The 20392-nt window shown below is 45.6% G+C and overlaps 1 protein-coding gene across 3 annotated transcripts; it reads right to left on the bottom strand.

Annotated features, from left to right (window-relative positions):
• Positions 1 to 107: 107 nt before the first annotated feature.
• LOC127002815 (uncharacterized) lies at positions 108 to 19919 on the bottom strand. Of its 3 annotated transcripts, none has more exons than XM_050869030.1 (8): positions 19810 to 19919; positions 10952 to 11070; positions 9632 to 9789; positions 8764 to 8852; positions 8114 to 8284; positions 7125 to 7241; positions 1405 to 1588; positions 108 to 1208 (listed from the first exon to the last, which is right to left on the bottom strand). In XM_050869030.1, the coding sequence occupies exons 2-8, from the start codon at positions 11023 to 11025 to the stop codon at positions 1039 to 1041; spliced, it is 963 nt and encodes a 320-aa protein (XP_050724987.1). In that variant the 5' UTR covers positions 11026 to 11070; positions 19810 to 19919; the 3' UTR covers positions 108 to 1038. The 3 variants fall into 3 exon arrangements, with proteins under 3 accessions (XP_050724987.1, XP_050724988.1, XP_050724986.1); XM_050869031.1 differs by lacking the exon at positions 19810 to 19919 and adding an exon at positions 18534 to 18552; XM_050869029.1 differs by lacking the exon at positions 19810 to 19919 and adding an exon at positions 14814 to 14959.
• Positions 19920 to 20392: the final 473 nt, after the last annotated feature.

Genomic DNA, 20392 nt, shown 5'->3' with positions numbered 1-20392 from the left:
GTCAAAACATGAAGTACACAACCATCAACTTAAGTATGATAGAAAAAAACCCCGCAAGAAATGAACTAAAAAGAAAAGAAAAAGAAAAGATTTGAAAAAAAAAACAATATAAATAAGATAAATTAATAAATAAAAAAAAAGAAAACATGCATCCATTCTCCATGAAATCAATTGGGCCTACTGACTTGACTCAGGTTGACGCAGTCGGTGTAAACGGAGTTGCGTCAATATGAATCGCGTCAAATGACTTGACGTGACTCGACTCGACGCGACTCGCTTGGTGTAAACGCAGCCTTAGGGTGGGTCATACTCGATACACACATGGCTTCCTCATGTCCCGGGGAGTTCAGCCCTACTGTGACGACTGTTTGGTCCCCCTGACTGTTCGGCACTTGCTGGTCGAGTGCCCCAGTCTGGGGGATCTGCGAGAGCGGTACCTCCCCCGGTGTCGGGATGGAGATGGGAGCTTCTCTCTCTCTCTGGTGCTGGGGAAGAAAGCACTCACCCCGGGACATGACGTGTATGGCTTCTTAAAGGAGGCTGACGTCCTCAACCTCCTGTAGGTTTTATTGACTCCTTATCGTTGTTTTTATCGTGTATTTTACCTTTAACCGGCTTTATATAGTTCTATTAGTTTTTTTTTAAAGTTTTTTAAATTTTTGAGTGGTTTTATATAGTTTTTCTATCATGTTTTTATCTTTTTTAGCGGTTTAATATAGTTTTAAAACACTTTAAATGCACTAGATCCGGCGCCATATGACCCTGCAGTTGCGGCGCCAAGTCACAACGCCCCTAATAATCAATCATCATATCCCGCACTTCCTTCGCCTTCTCATCATAAGTCCACAACCACGTATTCTGCAATTCTGACCCAACCACATACCTCCTCCTCCTCCACTTTCCCCTCCCATCTCCAAGCCTTCACCTCCTCCCACCTTCACGCCTCTTCCCCCTACCCGCTCCTTCCTGCCGCCTCCTCCGGCCCCACCCTTCCATCAGGTGGGTGAGCTGACCAGTCTCTCTTTGTCGGCCTGGGCGTTACCATTCTCGGTCCTGGACCCACACTATCTCGTAGCAGTTGGAGCGGTGCTGCCCCTTCACTACTTTGTTAGTGCAAAACGGATTCACGGCGCTGTGCCATATCTTGAAGCCCATACAGTCCAGAAGTAGAAAGTATTTCCAGAATACTTTGTGACGTGGTAGAAGGTCTGAAAAATATAAAATGTGAACCCTACAGTTTGACGTAGTTTGTCCTACTCTGAATATAAAAGAAAAAGACGTCGAAAAGTTTTCAGGAATTGATCAGTTTGCGTGAGGAGTAAGAAGAGACAACTTGAGATCAACCAGTTATTTGCAGCCTCCGTCTGGCAGAGGAGGCCGACCCTCCCCACACAGGAACGTTACCTCTGAGATTGTCGTCCATATGGATCTCCATCGCTATCATCTTGACGTTCTTCAGCAGGTTGGGAGTCTTCTCAAAAACATCTTCAAAGAAAGCGACTTCGGACCCCTCCACATCAATCTTGAGGACATCAATGACACTGTCGAGGAGGCCGAGCCCCGCGAGGATGTTGGCGTAGCGGTCCACCTGCGGGTACAGTGCTGACTGTCATGTGACTGGCAGTGATACAGTATATATATATATATATATATATATATATATATATATATATATATATATATATATATATATATATATATATATATATATATATATATATATATATATTACTCAAAAATTGGCAATGAAGATGAGGCAGAATAGTAATCCATACATGTTTTCTTTGCCCCCTTTGATCTCCTCTCAGAAGGCTTATGGGCCTGATGGAGTGCCTCCTATTGTCTTTACAAACTGTGCCTCCGTGCTGACACCCTGCCTGGTTAAACTCTTTCGCCTCTGCCTATCAACATCTACCTTTCTTTCCTGCTGGAAGTACGCCTACATACAGCCTGTGCCTAAGGGTGACCGTTCCAGTCCTTGAAACTACCGCCCTATAGCTTTACTTTCATGTCCATCTTAAGCTTTTGAATCAATCCTTAGTCGGATGATTCAAAAGCACCTTTCCACTTCTGATCTTCTATCTGACCGCCAGTATGGGTTCCGTAAAGGGCGTTCTACTGGCGATCTTTTTGCTCTCTTTACTGACTCTTGCTCATCCACTCTTAGCTGTTTCGGTGAATCTTTCTCATTTGCGCTAGACATATCGAAAGCTTTCGATAGTCTGGGACAACACCATGCTTTTTAAACTTCCCTCGTACGGGTTCTATACATTCTCTGTTCCTTTATCTACAGTTTCCTTTCCGACGTTCTATCCCTGCTACGGTAGACAGTCACTGTTCTTCCCCTAAACCTATCAACAGTGGTGTCCCGCAGGGCTCTGTCTTATCATCAACTCTCCTCCTATTATTCATCAATGATCTTCTTTCCATAACAAACTGTCCTATCTACTGATACGCTGACGACTCCACTCTGCATTATTCAACTTCTTTCAACAAAAGACCCTCTCAACAGGAATTGCAAGATTCCAGACTGGAGGCTGCAGAACGCTTAACTGCAAACCCTGCTATCATTTCCGATTCGGTTAAAGGAACCATGTGTCCTTCAATGCCTCAAAAACCCAATTTCTCCACTCACCAACTCGACACAACCTTCCAAACACCTATCCCCTATTCTTTGGCAACACTCGGCTGTCAACTTTTTCAACACTAAACATCCTCGGTCTATCCTTGGCTCAAAATCTGAACTGGAAACTTCACATCTCCTCTCTCACTAAATCAGCTTCCTCGAGGTTAGGCGTTCTGTATCGTATCTGCCAGTTCTTATCCCCCGCACAGATGCTTTCCATATATAAGGGCCTTGTCCGCCCTCGTATGGAGTATGCATCTCACGTGTGAGGGGGCTCCACTCACACAGCTCTCTTGGACAGAGTGGAGTTTTAGGCTCTTCGTCTCTTCAACTCCCCTCCTCTTACTGGCAGACTTTTACCTCTTAAATTCCGCCGCCATTTTGCATATCTTTTATTTTTTTTGCAACAAAGAAGACGGCTCAAGGGCAACAAAAAGGGTGTAGAAAAAAAAAGCCCGGTACTCACCGCTCCCACAACAGACAAAAGTAAAGAGTGGCCAAAAGAGAGGTAAATTTCGGGTGAAGAGGTGTCTTGATACACTCTTCTTGAAAGAGGTCAAGTCATAGGTAGGAGGAAATGCAGACGGAGGAAGGCTGTTCCAGAGTTTACCCGTGTAAGGGATGAAAGAGTTAAGATGCTGGTTAACTCTTGCATAAGGGGTTCGGCTGCCGGCCTGCTTTAAGGACTGCCTAAAGGTGCAGAAGCTCGAGGTGACGCTGCCTCACCAAACGGAAGCTCTATTTTTCAGGATGGCACTGACGGACAACAGTGGTCTCCTCCTCTGTGTCATGTACCGCCCCCCTAGGCAAGGGCGGGCTCCTCTGGATTGCCTGACGGAGGAGCTCGACACCCTGCTCCTGCGTCACCAGTGCTCCCACGTGATAGTGGTGGGAGATCTAAACTTCCAACTGGAGCAGGGAGCCTTCGATAACTTACTGGCGGTGCAGGGTCTGGTAAACCACGTAACCTTCCCCACACATGAGCGAGGAGGGCTACTGGACCCTGTGCTATCGGACCTCCCCGAGGCCAGCCTCCGCTGCCAGCAGCTGGGGCCAGTGGGCAGCTCTGACCACTATGCCGTACTGGCTCGGGTTGAGCTGACCACAGAGAGGGAAGACGCAGTCCCGCGCACCATCTGGCTTTGGGAGAGGGCCGACTGGCCGTCAATGAGACACGCCGTGGAGGACACGGACTGGGAGACCCTGTTGGTTGGGGACGCCGAGGCCAAGGCACGGGCTCTCACCACCAAGCTCCTTGCCCTCCAGCAACAATATGTCCCCAGCAGGGTGTACCTCGCCAGGCCTAGTGACCCCGCTTGGTTCGGTTTCCGATGCCGGGTTGCTGCCGAGGCCAAGCATGCCGCCTGGGAGAGGTACAAGCGTCATCCGTCACGCCAAAATAAGGTCCAACACCGGGAGGCCTGCAAACGGATGACAGCTACCTGCGCGTGGGCGAAGAGGCGACAGAGAGAGGACCAGCAGCGGAAACTTTGCGGCCCAGGAGTTGGCAACAAAACCTGGTGGAGTCTCGTTAAGGAGCGGCAGGGGGCTAACCAACTCCATGCCGTCCCTCCACTCACCAGGCTTGACGGTTCCACGGCCACATGCAGTGGAGACAAAGCTTCGCTCCTGGTTGAACTATTCGCCAAGAAAATGAAGGTTGGTGACCCGGGACGACCCGCACCTGTGCTGCCCCAGGAAACCGACCGTGTTGTCTCCTCTGTGTCGGTGACGGCAGGGCAGGTTGAGCGGCTGCTCAGCGCGCTGGACGCAGGTAAAACCGTTGGCCCGGATGACATAAGCCCACGCCTCCTCAAGAATTGTGCCAAGGAGCTCTTAGGTCCTCTCTCCGCCGTCTTCACGTCTCGCCTGAGGGAGTGCAGGTGGCCTTCACTATGGAAGGAGGCGCGTGTGGTTCCGGTCCACAAGAAAAATTCGAGGTCCGAGCCCAGCAACTACAGGCCCATCTCCTTTCTTCCTGTGGTGGCCAAGGTGCTGGAGCGTGTGGTGGCTGCAGTCATCTGTCAGCATCTGAGTGAGAGCCATCTCCTCTCAGATAGACAGTTTGGCTTCAGGCCTGGCCGGTCCACCGCGGACCTCCTCCTCCTCCTCTCCAAGGATTGGCAAGACGCACTGGATGAAGGCCTGGACACACTCGTGGTAGCCCTGGATATTGCTGGAGCCTTTGACAGGGTTTGGCACGCGGGGCTCATTGAGAAGCTTCGCGCCAAAGGTGTCCAGGGTGCCCTACTGATGCTGCTCAAGGATTACCTCCAGGGAAGGACCCTTCAGGTGGTGATCAAAGGGCAGTCATCAAGGCCTTCACCAGTGCATGCCTCAGTTCCACAGGGTTCCGTGCTTGGCACAATCCTGTAGAACATATATATCGACGATCTCCTCCGGCAGCTATCGGCAGTGTCAGCCTACGCCGATGACTGCACACTCTCCCGCTCCTACTGCCGCCCCGACAGCCAGCGCGCCGTCGAGGAGATCAACAGGCAGCTCAGCCTGGTGGAGCAGTGGGGAGAGGAGTGGCAGGTCACCCTCGCCCCGGAGAAGACGCAGGCCATGGTCATCTCACGGTCCCCAGACGCCTCTCGAGCAGTCTCAGGCCAGCTGCGTCTTGGAGGCAAGAGTCTGCCCCTCCAGGACCACATCAAGGTCCTGGGAGTGACTGTGGACCAAAGCCTGCGCTTCGACCTCCACGTCCGAGCTGTTGCCCGCCAGGCCTCCCTGTGAGTCTCTGCCCTGCGAAGAGTAGCGGGATCCCTCGACCCACGGGGCATCCTCACTCTCTTCAAGGCACAGATACGACCGTATCTGGAGTACGGTGCCCTGTGCTGGATGGCGAGTGCTGCCACCCACATGCAGAGGCTCGGCGCAGTGCAGCGACGACCACTGCGTCTGGTGGAGGCCAGCGAGCACCTGGAGGAGTCGTCTGCCACTGTGACATCGCTGGAGCACCGCCGTGATGTCCCAGCACTGGTGGTGTGTCACAAAGCCCAGGTGCAGGGGGTTCCCCACCTCAGCAGCTTGAGGCTCCCTCCACGCGCTGCTCAGAGGTTCACCCGGACTACACTCTCCGGTGACCAGCTCGTGGAGGTGCCTCGATCACACTCCAGGCAGCACCAGCGCACATATACAGCCAGGACCACACGCCTGTGGAACATGTTCACGGCAGCCACTCCCCAAGTGGAGAACATGTGCACGCAGCAGGTGAAGCTGGCTGCTCACAGGTGGCCTGAGGGACACCCAAGTGCGCTAGTGCTATAAACTATAAATATAAAGTGACAAACTGACATTACTCCATATTGTTTTTACGTTTTTTTTTTTTTTTTTTTTTGTATTTTGTATTTGTATGCTTGTATGTTTCAACATTCGACAATTCAATTTGTCCCATACACAGGCTCTTAGAATAATTATACCTAAAAAGTGTAATTTTGAGCCTCCTTTTTTTGTAAAAAATTTGTTTAAATAAAAAAAAAAGAATAGCTAGAGTGGACAGTCGAGTGTAGCAGGGCCGCGGGAGGGGGGGGGGGGGGGGCATGCCGGTAGCAAGTTCAGAAGAGCAGTCAGCGTGAAAATATTGATAAAAGATAGAGAGGCCCCCCACACGTGAGAGGCATATTCCATTCGAGGGCGGACAAGGCCCCTGTGTATGGACAGCAACTGTGCGGGGAAGAAGAACTGGCGGAGACGATACAGAACGCCCAACCTCGAGGAAGCTGATGTTCATGCTGACTGCTCTTCTGAACTTACTAGCTGCATCCCTCCCCTCCTCCCGCGGCCCCGCTGCACACGACTTCCTACTCATGCTCATCCCTATACTGTCCAAACTCCTTATGCAAGAGTTAACCAGCATCTCCATTTTTTCATCCCTCTCACTGGTAAACTCTGGAACAGTCTTCCTTCGTCTGTATTTTGTCCTGCCTATGACTTGACTGCTTTCAAAAAGAGTGTATCAAGACACCTCTCTATCCGAAATTGACCTCTCTTTTGGCCACTATACTTTTGGCTATATGGGAGTAACAGTTAGCGGGCTTTTTTCTGCAGCTTTTCGTTGCCCTCGAGTTGCTCTCTTGCAGTAAAAATAAAAAAATAAAATAAACAGGTCTTTTGTGTTGTAGAAGCTATTGATAATAAATGAAGATTTTTTTCCTTCATCTTCCTCAGAGACCAATAGACCACTGCAGGACAAAGGACTTTCCCAGTGCTCTCGGCCTCTCTGTCTCATGTTACTGTTCTCCATCTCTTTCGGCAAGGGATTTAGTTGGTGTTCTGTAGGCCTTGATTTCTTCAGTTACTTGGGTGCCGCTGTGTTACTATAGTTGTTCATCTGGTATCAGTTCTGCGCGTGACATAACTTGTCCAAGTCCACTTCTTATTTTTAATCTTCACCCTATGTTTCCCAACCCCTGACGCATTGTTCTTACTCTTAATCACAGTGGACAGTGTCAGGCGTCGCCAGTTGAGGCTGCTGGCGCGAGGGCAGCCTTACCTTCTTCTTGGCGTGCGGACCGGTGTCGGTGAAGCCGTCGATGCCCAGGTTGAAGAAGCTGATTCTGGCGGTGCGGTTGTGATTCTCCTTTTCGATGGTGGGGTCGAAGGCAAACACCTGCAGGAAGTCGACTGTATGATAATGCGATTACAAACAAGTCGGAGCCACAAAACACACAAGGGCACAAGGAGAATGCATAAGGCCAGATATACATGGTAACTCCCGATCACTTGATTCACCATCGTCTTTCCCTGCCTACAAGTGCACCAAGCCTTAAATCGAAATTTTGCATGAACTAAACATCTGCTTAACATTTAAATGTTTCAACACTTCATATTTTTAGAACAATCAGGTATTTTCATCATCTGCTGTGACCCTTCTCAGTGGACTATTTCTTTAGTCGCATGAAACTGAAGCTTGTCTTTCCTGAGTAGTTGGTGGATTTGGGTGAACGGCGTCTGTATCAGTTTTTTTTTTTCTTTTTTTGAGCTATCCCACTCTCGGAATTTAATTGTACTCTTAGCAAACTTCTGTAGAATGATTGGCAGATATGGGTGGACAGCGTATGTGCTCCTTGCATCAGTGTTGAGTTTAGTCATCGCACACTCAGAGTATTACCGCGCTCGTAGCAAATTACCGTGAAATTACAGCAAAGGGACACGTGAATCTTAGACGGAATACATCTAGAATGTGCCTCTTGTCTACTGTACACTTTCCTGCAGAAAGAGGACGTGTCTGAAACTGAATTTGAGATTTCTTATTTTGGGGGTCATATTCTTTTTCTGTTGCCTGCTATACAGAAGGATATTGGTGGCGCTTTTTTTTCCTTGCTATATATCGCTCTTGCCTTGTCCATCGTAAAGATAAGTCACAGTACCAGTTTTTTTTTTTTAATACTTAGGGATTGGAATGGCAAGTACCTACGTTTGCCCGTGTTTTTTTGTTTTGTTTTCCGGAATCAGAAATACTCAGTCAATTAAAAAACTTACCCTGCAGCCCAGCTTCCTATCAACTTCGTCCTCGAATGACCAGTCTCCCCCGATGCCGAAAGAAAGGACAATGCATTTCAAGGGAGTCACTTTGTACTTCTTGTCCACACACAGCCACTTATCGCCGTCAATGTAACCCTTCTCGCTTCGCAGATTTCCTCCCAGCATCATCTGTTGAAGATCAGGAGTTGTGGGACGACTCAGGACGATATTGGGAGCTAGTCCTAACTAACGAACTAAGTTGCATGTTGAGGTTGGATAGTAGGAACTTTATTAACTTGAAAGAAAAAAAGCGAGCTAAAAGTTTGAGATGAAATGGAGTTGCCGACATCCAGACTGGACTTCAGAACTCAAAAAAGAGCAGAATGTAGGAAAAAATAGAGGTTGTTTTAAAATAATAATATCATCATTAAAAATAGTCCTGCATGTCCTTAAGTGGTTTGAATATTTCCTAGGTTAGTTCAGTAATAGTTGTAGTAGTAATGTTCATTGTTATCATTCTTATTTTTACTATCATCATTGTTATGGTTGTTAAAATGCAGCACGTGTGTGTTGTTATTATTGTCGTTTTTTATTGTGTATGTTGTTGTCGTCGTCATCGTTGTCGGTGTAGTTGTCTCACAGTCAAGGCCACGTGCCCACAGACTCACCTGCGTGTCACAACGGACCCGCGGCGTTTCGATGTAGTCGAAAAACGTCTTGAGGTTTGCTATGGGACGCAACGCACATTTCTTCTTCCCTTAAAGAGAGGGGGAGTCACAGTCATAATAATAATAATAATAATAATAATAATAATAATAATAATAATAATAATAATAATAGCCCGAGAGATGCATTGGTAGTCTTTTAGGGTACCATTTCACTTTGGATGCTGAATTCAACTAACTTAATCCCATTGCTGAAAGTCCCATCTTCTTTTTTATGTTCAAGTTGTTTTTTTTACAGTAGAGGAAACAGTTCAAGGGCAAAGAAAAGGAAATAATAAAGAATAAAAAAAGCCCGCTACTCAGTACTCACTGCTCCTACAAAAGAGTCAACAGGAGTGGCCGAAAGATAGGTCAATTTCGGGAGGAGAGGTGTCCTGATACCCTCCTCTTGAAATCAGCATATCCATCGCTAACATCCTTTACCCTATTTATAACCATAGTCCCAAATAAATATATCGGTCTTCAAAGCGCCTACCCACACACACACACACACACACACACACACACACACACACACACACACACACACACAGGGACAGCAAAGTAACAAAGTAGCAACCTAGAAACTCTAATGTATTGTTTATTGTTGCAAAGAAAACTGCAACGAGAGAGGAGTTTGGTGTCTGCCCGCCATTTCGAGAAGTTGGCCCCGACTTAAAAGCAGGTGATGAAAATAAAGCTTTGTCCGTAGCATCATGGAGTATGCTATCATCAGACAGAGAAGTGCAGTGATCTTTTAATGGCTACTGATGAAGAGGAGGAAGGAGGAGGAGGAGGAGGAAAGGGCGGAGAAAGCTAGGGGCGGCCTTACCCCAGTCCTCGTCCCACGTGGCGATGTCTGCCTCCCGATAGAAGGCCCCATCCCTTGGTGCTCTGGTGGGCGGAGGTGAGGGCCTGGCACTGTTGCTGCTGCTGATGTTGATGCATCTTGCCACGAGCACGGAAGCAAACTTCTCATCAAATGAATACCTGCCAGGTGAAACAAGAGGGTATATTTGCCAGTGTCTACGCACCCTTCCAATGGGGGCTCTGAAAACTGTTTTTATGTAGAGGCAGCAGTACCTATACTTATTCGTCCTTTATGGAGGTCAGTCGCTAGCTCCGGACAGTGACCGAGAAGCAAGTGCTGCCGTCTATATAGGAGTCGTTATGGAAGTCCACAGTCCTCCAGAAAATGATGATGATGGTTTAAGGAAATGGCCGTGAAGCTGCTCCTCCGCCTGGCGTCAATAAAAACCCTAACAGTTAGTAACAAGAAAAAAAGAATGTGGAAATTTTGGTCACTTTGGAGTCTGCGCCACTGCAACGAATACAAATTGATTTGTTTTGACTTTTATGGAAAAAAAGAGAAAGAGAGAAAAAGTATTGAACACTTATTTTCAAGTGTATTTCATAAGCAGCAGTCTCGTGGCGTAACTTGTAGTGTCAACTAATAAATTCATAGACATTTGAATGATGTTCTATATAACAAGATTTTAAGCAATAACTACTTCATTGATTTGAAACGTTTGGTACTGGATTTAGGAAGCCATGTACAATGGTCATCAAAAACAGGGACTGCATAAAGATGGTCTAATAAAGCTGGCGAAGATGTATAGTGTGTGTTTTCACGACAAAATGGAAAAATACATATTAAAGAAATTTCTATGTGACTTTGTTTTTACAGAACTACTAATGCGACAGATAAACAAGTTAGCATGTTCGTAAGACCATAAAAATGTCGATAGAAGGTAAAAAGAGATGCAATATTGCGCCAGATTTTTTTGGGAGGATAGAAGAATCAGTAAGTGTAGGGCAGCTGGTGAGGCAAAACGCCTAACCCTACTCTGTCCAGGAAGAGCTGCGTGTGTGCAGCCCCGTACACATGAGGTGCGATGCGCACTCCATGCAGGGGCTGGCAAGGCTCTTGTATAACGTTGGATTTGTGAGAGGGACAATAAATGGTAGAGAAAATACAGAGCACCAAACCTCGAGGAAGATGATTCAGTAAAAGATGAGATACGAAGTTTGCATAAAGGCAGCTGCACATTCCCATGCAATGATTTCCCTGACAATCACTGTGGAGTGACATCGTGTGAACCAATGTCTGAGCTGGTTGGAAGACATCCACAGAAGCCTTAGCAGCACGCACCTGGAGACCCCGTAGATGGCGATGACGGTCACGATGATGAGCAAAATAGACGTTTTTTGAGTGGTGAAGCCCATGGTGAATGTAGACGAATGTAGCAAAGGCACACACACAATGGCAACCTGCAGGAAAAGATAGATACATTTATATAATTATGTATAGATAGATCGATAGATAGACGGTTCTGCCTCGCGGTTGATAAAAATGACTGTGGAGCACCGCAATAAAGGCACACACACAACGGCACGTGGCACTGTCGCACGCCTTCTCTAGGTCTGTTAAAACTATATGCAGTTCCTTCTGCCTTAAGCCGGTGTCCCACAGAGTACGGTCGAGCACGATCTTAGCCGGTGCGTGCCGAATTTTTAAAAAATCAAGAGATCGGCGTATACCGTGATATAGTTCGGTGTGCGGCCGGTGCTCGCACGGTGATTGCCGACACGCGCAAGGTACATGCACAGTATTCCCTCGGTGACAGGCGATGCGAGCACGGTGTCCCAAGAACTGCCCTCCGGCAAAGGCCGAAATCACTACGGTCTTGGCCGATCCTCGCACGGCAAAACACGAAACCATGACGGTACGTGCCCGATACGTGCCCGGCAAGTGCTCGGCATCGCACGGTCCACCCCGGTAAACACCCCGGTAAAGCAGCACCGCCTATATATTGGGCACCCTGGCCAAAAGCACTGATAGCTGAGATGTGGTCAAGGTTGCCAGATTTACTCAGGGACTTAATACCAAATACTTCAATTTTTAATACCAGATTCACTTTTTCAATACCAAACTAATAATAAAACAAATGTTTTCGTAATTCTTATTTCCACTCGGTGTGATAAGTACGACCAGATTCATTGGAACCTTTCCATTTCGACATAGTGATACCCTCACAGTTAATTAAGAGCCGGCAACTGACCGGCGGCGGGAGGGGGTGTGTCCCTGCGTTGTGCGTACTTGTACGAGACGTGTATAAGTCTCGTTACGAGACTTATACACGTATCGAGACTCTCGTACAAAAAGCGTGGGAACCGGAGGGTATGAGAGGGGGAGGAATAGGGTAGGGATGGCCTGGCGAGGAAATTTAAAAAGTTGTCGGGGGTCGCTACCTGGCCGGCACGGCCGTAACTAATGACTATTTATTCATTGCCTTTTAGTACTAGTCTTGGTGTCTCTGGTTTGTAGAGTGACGGTGAAAATTTAGTGATGCAGCACAGGTAAAAATTCACCCCGAGCGTTCCGACTAAGATATGAAAATATTAAACTTTTAATTATTATAAAAAAAATAGTTGGTTACTGGGGAGGTTGAACTGTCTATGTACGTTTTTTTGTGTGTTTGTGTGTGTAAGGGGATGTATAAGTGGAAGTATTCATTTTTTTTATAGTTCAGTGACAAATTTCATTCGCTTCATTATCAAATTTAAGTCCACTATCAATCACGGTGCATGAATACCAAATGGCAACTCTCGGGGGGGGGGGGGGGAAGATTGCTCTCTCTTGCACGAGGGAGCACGGGCCTTTGCCAAAGGCGGCCCGTAGCAGGGAGCCGACAGACCGAGTCTATCGGCGATCGAAATCTAGCCGACCAAGTCGGTCTGTCGACGAGGACTGGCGTGTCTCTGACAACTCTGGTCAGTCAAAAGATTTACCCCCTAAATAGGGGGACAGGGCCTTGGCTCAAAGGCGGCCCTGTAAGGGGGGGCGGGCAATTTAAGTCCCGGCGGGTGTAGGGACGCCTCCGCCGCCGCCACAGCCACGGATAACAGCCGGCGAGCAGCGACGGAGGCACGGGCCCTCCGGGCAGGCGCCCAGGAGCAGCCCGTAGCGGTGCACGTGCGAGCAGCCGACCAGTCGACTTGACTGCGGAGGGGTGGCCCAAGCGAGGATGACCACGCGGGTCCACCGCGCCCGAGGAGTGCTGGCGTTCCACTGGGCAACTCTGGATAGGGTGGGGGGAAAGATTGCTCCCTCTTGCCAGGGTGGCCGATTTTATGTAAGCCCAGGCCAGTGAGTTGCCAGCTACTGCCAGCCAGTACAACTTCTCACCCTGCCGGTCGCATTCTTAGGGCACCGTACTCACATCGTACTCGCACCGCACTTGCCGTGCGCATTCCTAGTGAACCGTACTCACACCGTGCAGACACCAAGGGGAGAAATTATGACCTGGTAAAGGCCGATAACCGTACGGCAAGAGCCGGTACGTATACGGTGCTTGCCCGGCAGAGACACGGTAATGAAGAACATTGCACGGTGTCGGCACTGAATCTCGTGATCAAAAATTCTGCCGGGCAGCTCTCGCAAAAAAAGTTATTGTCGACTGCGGCTTTTTTGGCTGCTAGCCGGTGCGTGCCGGCCTGACAAGATGTGCGCTCGTTGACCGCCGACCAGTGCCGATTTTTCCGTGGGCGTGCCGAAGTAACCCAATTCGGCGTGATTCGGAATGTACCGGGCGTTGGTGGGATAGAGCCTTTAGCCTGCGCATTTCCATGATTGTCTTGGCGCAAACACTTCACTAACATCCCCTTTCCTAGCATAACAGCAAACCTCCTAACCCGTAAATGTTTCTCCTCGTTTTCTCCTGGCCACTATTCTTTACCAGACCTTCATAGTGTAGGATGGCGGCTTTATCATCCATAATAGACAGTCGTCACTCTACAACCCCCGTATCTTTACAGAGGGACATTAACTCTTCGACGTTTTAATGAGGTGCTCTCCACTTTGTAAATTTTCTACATCGAACCCCATAACATGTCAAGTCTGTTTCCCCTCGCCTCCTCCACACGAGTCTTCCCTGCTTCCGAGGCTTTTAACTTAAATATTTTTCCATTCCTTATATTTAACTGCATTATTTTTTGTGCTTAACTGAACACACACACACACACACACACACACACACACACACACACACACACACACACACACACAAAACACACACTTCGTGGCGCAATTGGTTAGAGCGCTGCCCTGCCAGGCTTCACGGTCTGATAGGGCGGCGGTTCGAGCCACCTCAGGCCGGATTCTTTCCGTTGACCAGGAGTGGTTACTGTCCCCCCATGAGCAAGGGGGATGGGGTGTGTGGTGTGTGAGGTCCTGGCAGTACCCATAGATCGACGATAAAGAGCACTTGCTCATGTCGGGAGGGTACCTGCTGGCGATTACGAGTCCAACACGTGATCAGGCCGTGGTGAATTACACACACACACACACACACACACACACACACACACACACACACACACACACACACACATTCAAGATGTTGACAACAGCCTGCCGGCGCCACAGACGAAGATGTAAAAAAAAAAAAAAAAAAAACAGCCACATAACGGATCTCTCTCCCCTTCCCTAAATTTACGATTCTTCCTGTTTTTCATATTTTCTTGTTTACTATTTATTATATATATATATATATATATATATATATATATATATATATATATATATATATATATATATATATATATATATATATATATATATATATATATATATATATATATATATATATATATATATATATATATATATATATATATATATATATATATATATATATATATATATATATATATAATATATATATATATATATATATATATATATATATATATATATATATATATATATATATATATATATATATATATATATATATATATATATATATATATATATATATATATATATATATATATATATATATATATATATATATATATATATATATATATATATATATATATATATATATATATATATATATATATATATATATATATATATATATATATATATATATATATATATATATATTATGTTAACAGGGCGAAAGGCTGACGGCTGGCGAGAAGATCACCGAACTAACACGTACCGTTGAAACCTTGCAGGAGTTTATCCAGGCCAACATCGTTGCCCCTGCTGTAAGTGACGCCTCATCACCCTCAGCACCTTCTCTCGATGCCCAGGCACCTTCCGAAGAAGACACGTCACAGGGGAGCGGGACAGCTGCACCTGACGCTGAAGGCTTCACTCCCGTGAGAGAAGGAATCAGACCCGCCCCTAGAGCCAATTATCCTACTCATTGCTACAACAGATTTGCCATACTGGAGGAGGAGGACGACGAGCAGAGCACCTTCTTGGTCGGTGACTCTATGATTCGCCATCAGGTGGTGGAAGAGTCCCCCGCCGTAGGCGAAATTACTGTTATCCCGGAGCTGGAGTTGACGACATCACAGCTGCTCTGGACGAAGTCTCCGCTGAGCCTTCTGATGACAGACTCTTTGTTCTCCATACAGTTACAACCGACATCACCACGACCCGGTCTGAGGAACTGCTGGACAAGTACCGTAGGCTCATCCAGCAGTATAAGTCTAAATCCCCTAATATTTTGATTTCAGGAATTCTACCACGGACGTGGGATGAGAGCGACTTCTTCAGTAAGGCCTTCAGCCTCAACAACCGCTTACAGACTCTTTGCGGAGAGCTTGACGTTGAGTTCTTTAACGCCTGGGACAATTTCTACGGCCAGAGTAAACTCTTCCACAGGGACGGAATACACCTGTCCCCCATCGGGGCAACCAGATTCGTAAGGCTCCTCAACGATGCAGCACGTGACACCCGATCAAAAAACGACTCTCAGCCACGTCCCTCCACCCCGCCCGCTTAAATAGACGCCATTCATCGCAGCAAACTCGTAACCTTGAGTACCTCCACCTCTATTACCAAGCCTCATGATAACCAAAGAGTCCTTAGTTTCAATGCGCGTAGCCTAAGAAACAAGTTTGATGAACTGAGATGTCTTGCTCTGACAGAAAATTTTGACGTAATTGCTATAACCGAAACATTTATCGACACCACAAATACTGATTTAAGTACAGAATACAACATAGATGGCTACAGACTCTTCAACAAAGATCGTGTAAACCGTAGAGGGGGTGGTGTCGCCCTTTTTGTCAAAAGCTATATGCAACCCGCTGACAGAACACCAGGAGACAGTAACGTTGAACATTTGTGCGTGCGAGTAAACATTGCAAAGGTCAATTTAAATATATCTGTCACCTACAGGCCTCCGGGGCAATCACTCGATGCCGATCATGAAATGTACAGCGTTTTAATGCAGTCACTTAATAACAGCGACTCACTGATATTAGGAGACTTAACCTCCCCCATATCGACTGGGCGACAGTATCAGGCACAGAAGGCGAGTCACACAGAATGATCGAATTTTTAGAAGAAAATTATCTAAGCCAAATGGTTTCTGAACCAACTCGACAAAATAACATACTCGACCTTGTTATAACTACCCAAGATAACCTAGTCAGTAATGTCACGGTAGGAGAACACCTCGGTTCTTGCGATCATAAATTAGTCCGCGTCGACATTAGAGCTCAAACATCAGTGACTGAAAATAAAGTAAAGGTGCCCGATTTCAAAAGAGCAAACTTCGTAGAAATCTGACGAAAACTAATAGAAATGCAGCTATCAGATGACGGTAATGTAGAGGACGCCTGGCTAAGCTTTAAAAATCATTTACTCACTCAGCAGAACACATTCGTCCCTTTGTGTGAGAAGCGAAGTAACACTAATAAAAGCCCACCTTGGTTTAACAGCGAAATTAAACACTCAGTCAAGGAGAGAAAATTGTTTTACAGGCTAAAGAAAGAGCAAAGCACGCCCGAAAACATTAGACTTTACCATGATGCCAGGCAACGAGTAAAAAGATTAGTATGTCAGACATAGCGTAGATATGAAGAAACTATTGCGGCCAACTGTAAAAATAATCCGAAATCCTTCTTCAGTTACATAAACAACAGAAAGGCGATCAGAAGTGGAATTGGACCCTTAACAAACAGCGACGGTGCACTAGTGACTGACAGCCAACACGTTGCAAACCTATTAAACAATTGCTTTTCCTCGGTGTTTAATACTAACAGTCCTCCCACCACTACCACCAACACCAGTACTAATGTAAATCCCGAGCATGCCTTGCCTAACTTTGAAATAACAACCGATGAAGTCTTGAAAGCCCTCCAATCACTTAAAACAAATAAAAGTCCTGGACCTGACAAAGTATATCCTCTCTGCTCAAAGAAACAAAGAGCGAAATAGTCTCCCCCCTCATAACCGTATTCAATATGTCCTTGCGACAAGGCATCGTCCCTTCGGATTGCAAAAAGGCTAACGTGACACCGATTTTTAAGAAAGGAGACAAAAAAGTCCCAGGTAATTACAGGCTCATTAGTCTAACTTCGGTTGTAAGTAAGCTACTTGAGAGCATAATTAGAGACAAAATTGTGAGTTACCTTGAAAGCCACTCATTAATTGGGGACTCACAACACGACTATTAATCTTTTATAACGACCTCTTCACGGTTTATGACGTAACCAAATCAATGGACGTAGTCTATCTTGATTTCCAGAAAGCGTTTGATAAAGTCCCACATCATAAATTACTTTACAAATTAAAGCAAATAGGTATTGACGGTCAAGTACACCAATGGATCGCGAATTGGTTGAGCAACAGACAACAAAGAGTGGTGATTGACGGATTTAACTCAGAGTGGGCGCCGGTCACTAGTGGCGTCCCTCAGGGCTCGGTTCTTGGCCCAGTGCTCTTCATTATTTACATCAACGATGTGGATGTCGGACTCAATAATCGCATTAGTAAATTTACAGACGACACAAAGATTGGTAACTCGGTTCATACTGACGAAGACAGGCAAAGCCACCAAGAGGATTTGCACAAAATTTCAGCTTGGTCTGATAGATGGGAGATGCCCTTTAAGGGGGAAAGTCATTTTTACGGTCGTGTTCGGACATTTTGATCTCCTGCGGGCGTAATTTTTCATCTAGACTAATGATTTTTTTATAGTTTAAACACAAGACTGTGAGGTACCCCTGATATAATTTTCATAAAAATTGATGGATTTTTTATTTTTTTTAAGTTTTACATATGCTCAAAAAATTCTTATTAACGGAAAACGATTCAAAGTAAAGGAATATCCTTTATATGAGATTTAAAAGACACCCAACGGAACAACACTGCATATTATCATTTGTATATCGCAAATAATAAGTACACAAAACAAAATCAATTCAAGCGGTAATTTTTTCTGTATAAACTACCGAAATAAAAATCACAGATCCTACAAACTTCGACATTAACGAATCTCAATATGCAGTTTTGTAGATCATTCTTTTCTGAGTATTATGCTGCAAAAAAATTAAAAATTGTCCCAAGTCGAGATATATAATTCTTTACATTAAAATTTTCATTTTGAGAAAAACGCACTTTTATGTTTAGGTGACAATGTACGGTACAGAGATGTTTTCTAGCACAACACAACTATGTCTCGTTCCTTATCTAACTCTTTTGATAATGTTCAAGAGTTCAGATTTCCAAGGAAGCTCTTTCACCACACTAGGCTATGGTGTTGCCGCATCTTCATTTTTTTCCTCTTTCACTTTCTCCCAGTACACCTTCACACGTTTCTTTGCAGCCTCACTCCACTTCACTGCCTTTGCTTTCCGCTTCCCCATAGTGTCTGAAAATACACTGGAAGACAGCATAAGCAAGCCAAAAAGAAACGCACGTGTGAGTGCAGAGCGCGTGAACCTTCCCGCTCCACAAAATCAACACTGCCTCCCCGCTACACACTCTTCCCGCGTGGAGATGCGGAGAGACTATCATACAGTACCATAATTACATATAACCCCAAAAAGTCGGAAAAAGAGGATGCAAATAGAAGATACACAAAGAGAAGTGACAGTATATATGTTTAAATCCCCCGTGCGTAGGGTAGTAGGTATTTAAGTAAAGGCCACCATGACGCTCTTAACGCTTGGCAGTGCGGCAAATTACCTCAGCACTAGCCGCGCTAGTTCATACTGAGATTTTCAAAAAATTGATTTTTTCAACCGTAAAAATGACTTTCCACCTTAACGTAGATAAGTGACAGGTCCTTCAAGTTGCAACAAGATATAAGAAGTTCGATTACGAAATGCGCGGCGTTAAACTCAAAAGCGTTCAGTGCGTTAAGGACTTGGGGGTCAAAATCGCGTCAAACCTCAAATTCTCACAGCAATGCATCGATTCAGCAAATAAAGCGAACAGAATGTTGGGCTTCATTAAAAGAAACTTTTTATTCAAGAATAAAGATGTAATACTTCCACTCTACAATAGTTTAGTCAGACCCCACTTGGAATATGCGGTACAGTTTTGGTCTCCCCACCATGCAAAGGACATTGCTAAATTAGGTGTTCAGGCTCGGGTAACAAAAATGATCCCTTCCTTGCGCAACAAATCTTACGAAGAAAGGCCTTCCACCCTTAACATGTTCTCTCTTGAGAAACGTCGCCAACGAGGAAAACTGATCGAATGTTTTAAAATATTTAATGGTTTCACGAATGTAGACAGATCAACATTGTTTATGATCGATGACACTTTGCGTACGAGGAACAATGGCGTAAAACTCAAATGTAGACAAGTAAATTCAGACTGCACCAAATTTTTCTTCACTAACGTTGTAGTGCGAGAATGGAATAAGCTCCCACCGTCAGTGGTCCAGTGTAACACGATTGACTCCTTCAAAAACAAGCTCGACCGTCACTTCCTTCAACTTAATATCAACTAGAGTTGAAATGCATCGTTTTGGAGCCTTCTGATTAATGTAGAATCACTTAGGTGTAAGGACAGACCACCTAGTCTGGACCATGGGGTCTGTGTGGTCTGATTTTCTATGTAAATCTATGTAAATCTATGTAAATCTCTCTCTCTCTCTCTCTCTCTCTCTCTCTCTCTCTCTCTCTCTCTCTCTCTCTCTCTCTCTCTCTCTCTCTCTGTATGCCGTGTGCTGTGAGCTGACTTACGCCGTATGCAGTGTGCTGATTGTTGTGCCGAGTTCTGTGCGAAGAGTCTGAGATGTCTGCAGTACCGTGTGGTGTGTGGTGAGCGCCGTGGACTGGTTGCTGATAACTGTGTAAATGACGTGTGCTCTTCAGATAAGGATAAATGTTTGCCCTTATCTTTACTATCTCTCCCCTGTAGGGACCCGTAATCCACACCATTTTCTTTCTCGTTCTCTCCACCTTCAGTTACTTAGCCTACCCTTCAACTCTCCGTTTTCTCTTAAGCCTCTCTTCTTCCTGAACCTTTTCTTCAGTCTGCCTTCATATCCACACACACTATTTCTCATTATCCATATCTCATCATATCAAGTCACTACATCACATATGTACATATACCTAGTCATTGCTAAAATTATAAGAAAGTTACTCATATGTATAAAAACACCTATATATCATAATTGTAAATAATAATGTATGTTAACTTCTGTACATACTAATTCGCCTTTCACAAAAACATGTATATTCTCGAGAATAAATTTGTTCGTCAATGAAGTCACCACCAGGATATCAGTTGTTTCACTGAACCTACAAAGACGGCCTTAAC

This window comes from Eriocheir sinensis, chromosome 24 (genome assembly GCF_024679095.1).
Source record: "Eriocheir sinensis breed Jianghai 21 chromosome 24, ASM2467909v1, whole genome shotgun sequence".
In the NCBI taxonomy this organism is placed as follows: Eukaryota; Metazoa; Arthropoda; class Malacostraca; order Decapoda; family Varunidae; genus Eriocheir; species Eriocheir sinensis.
Note: the sequence above shows the minus strand (reverse complement) of the source record. Positions and strands in the feature narration are given on the sequence as shown.

Bases quoted from the DNA above. Each gene is read 5' to 3' on its own strand.
- LOC127002815 (XM_050869029.1), bottom strand. From the start codon at position 14,849: ATGTTGGCCTGGATAAACTCCTGCAAGGTTTCAACG. The intron at 8,853-9,631 runs GTAAGGCCGCCC...CCTCTCTTTAAG, and splicing joins CACGTGGGACGAGGACTGGG to GGAAGAAGAAATGTGCGTTG. The intron at 1,589-7,124 runs GTAAGGCTGCCC...CTGTACCCGCAG, and splicing joins GTCCGCACGCCAAGAAGAAG to GTGGACCGCTACGCCAACAT.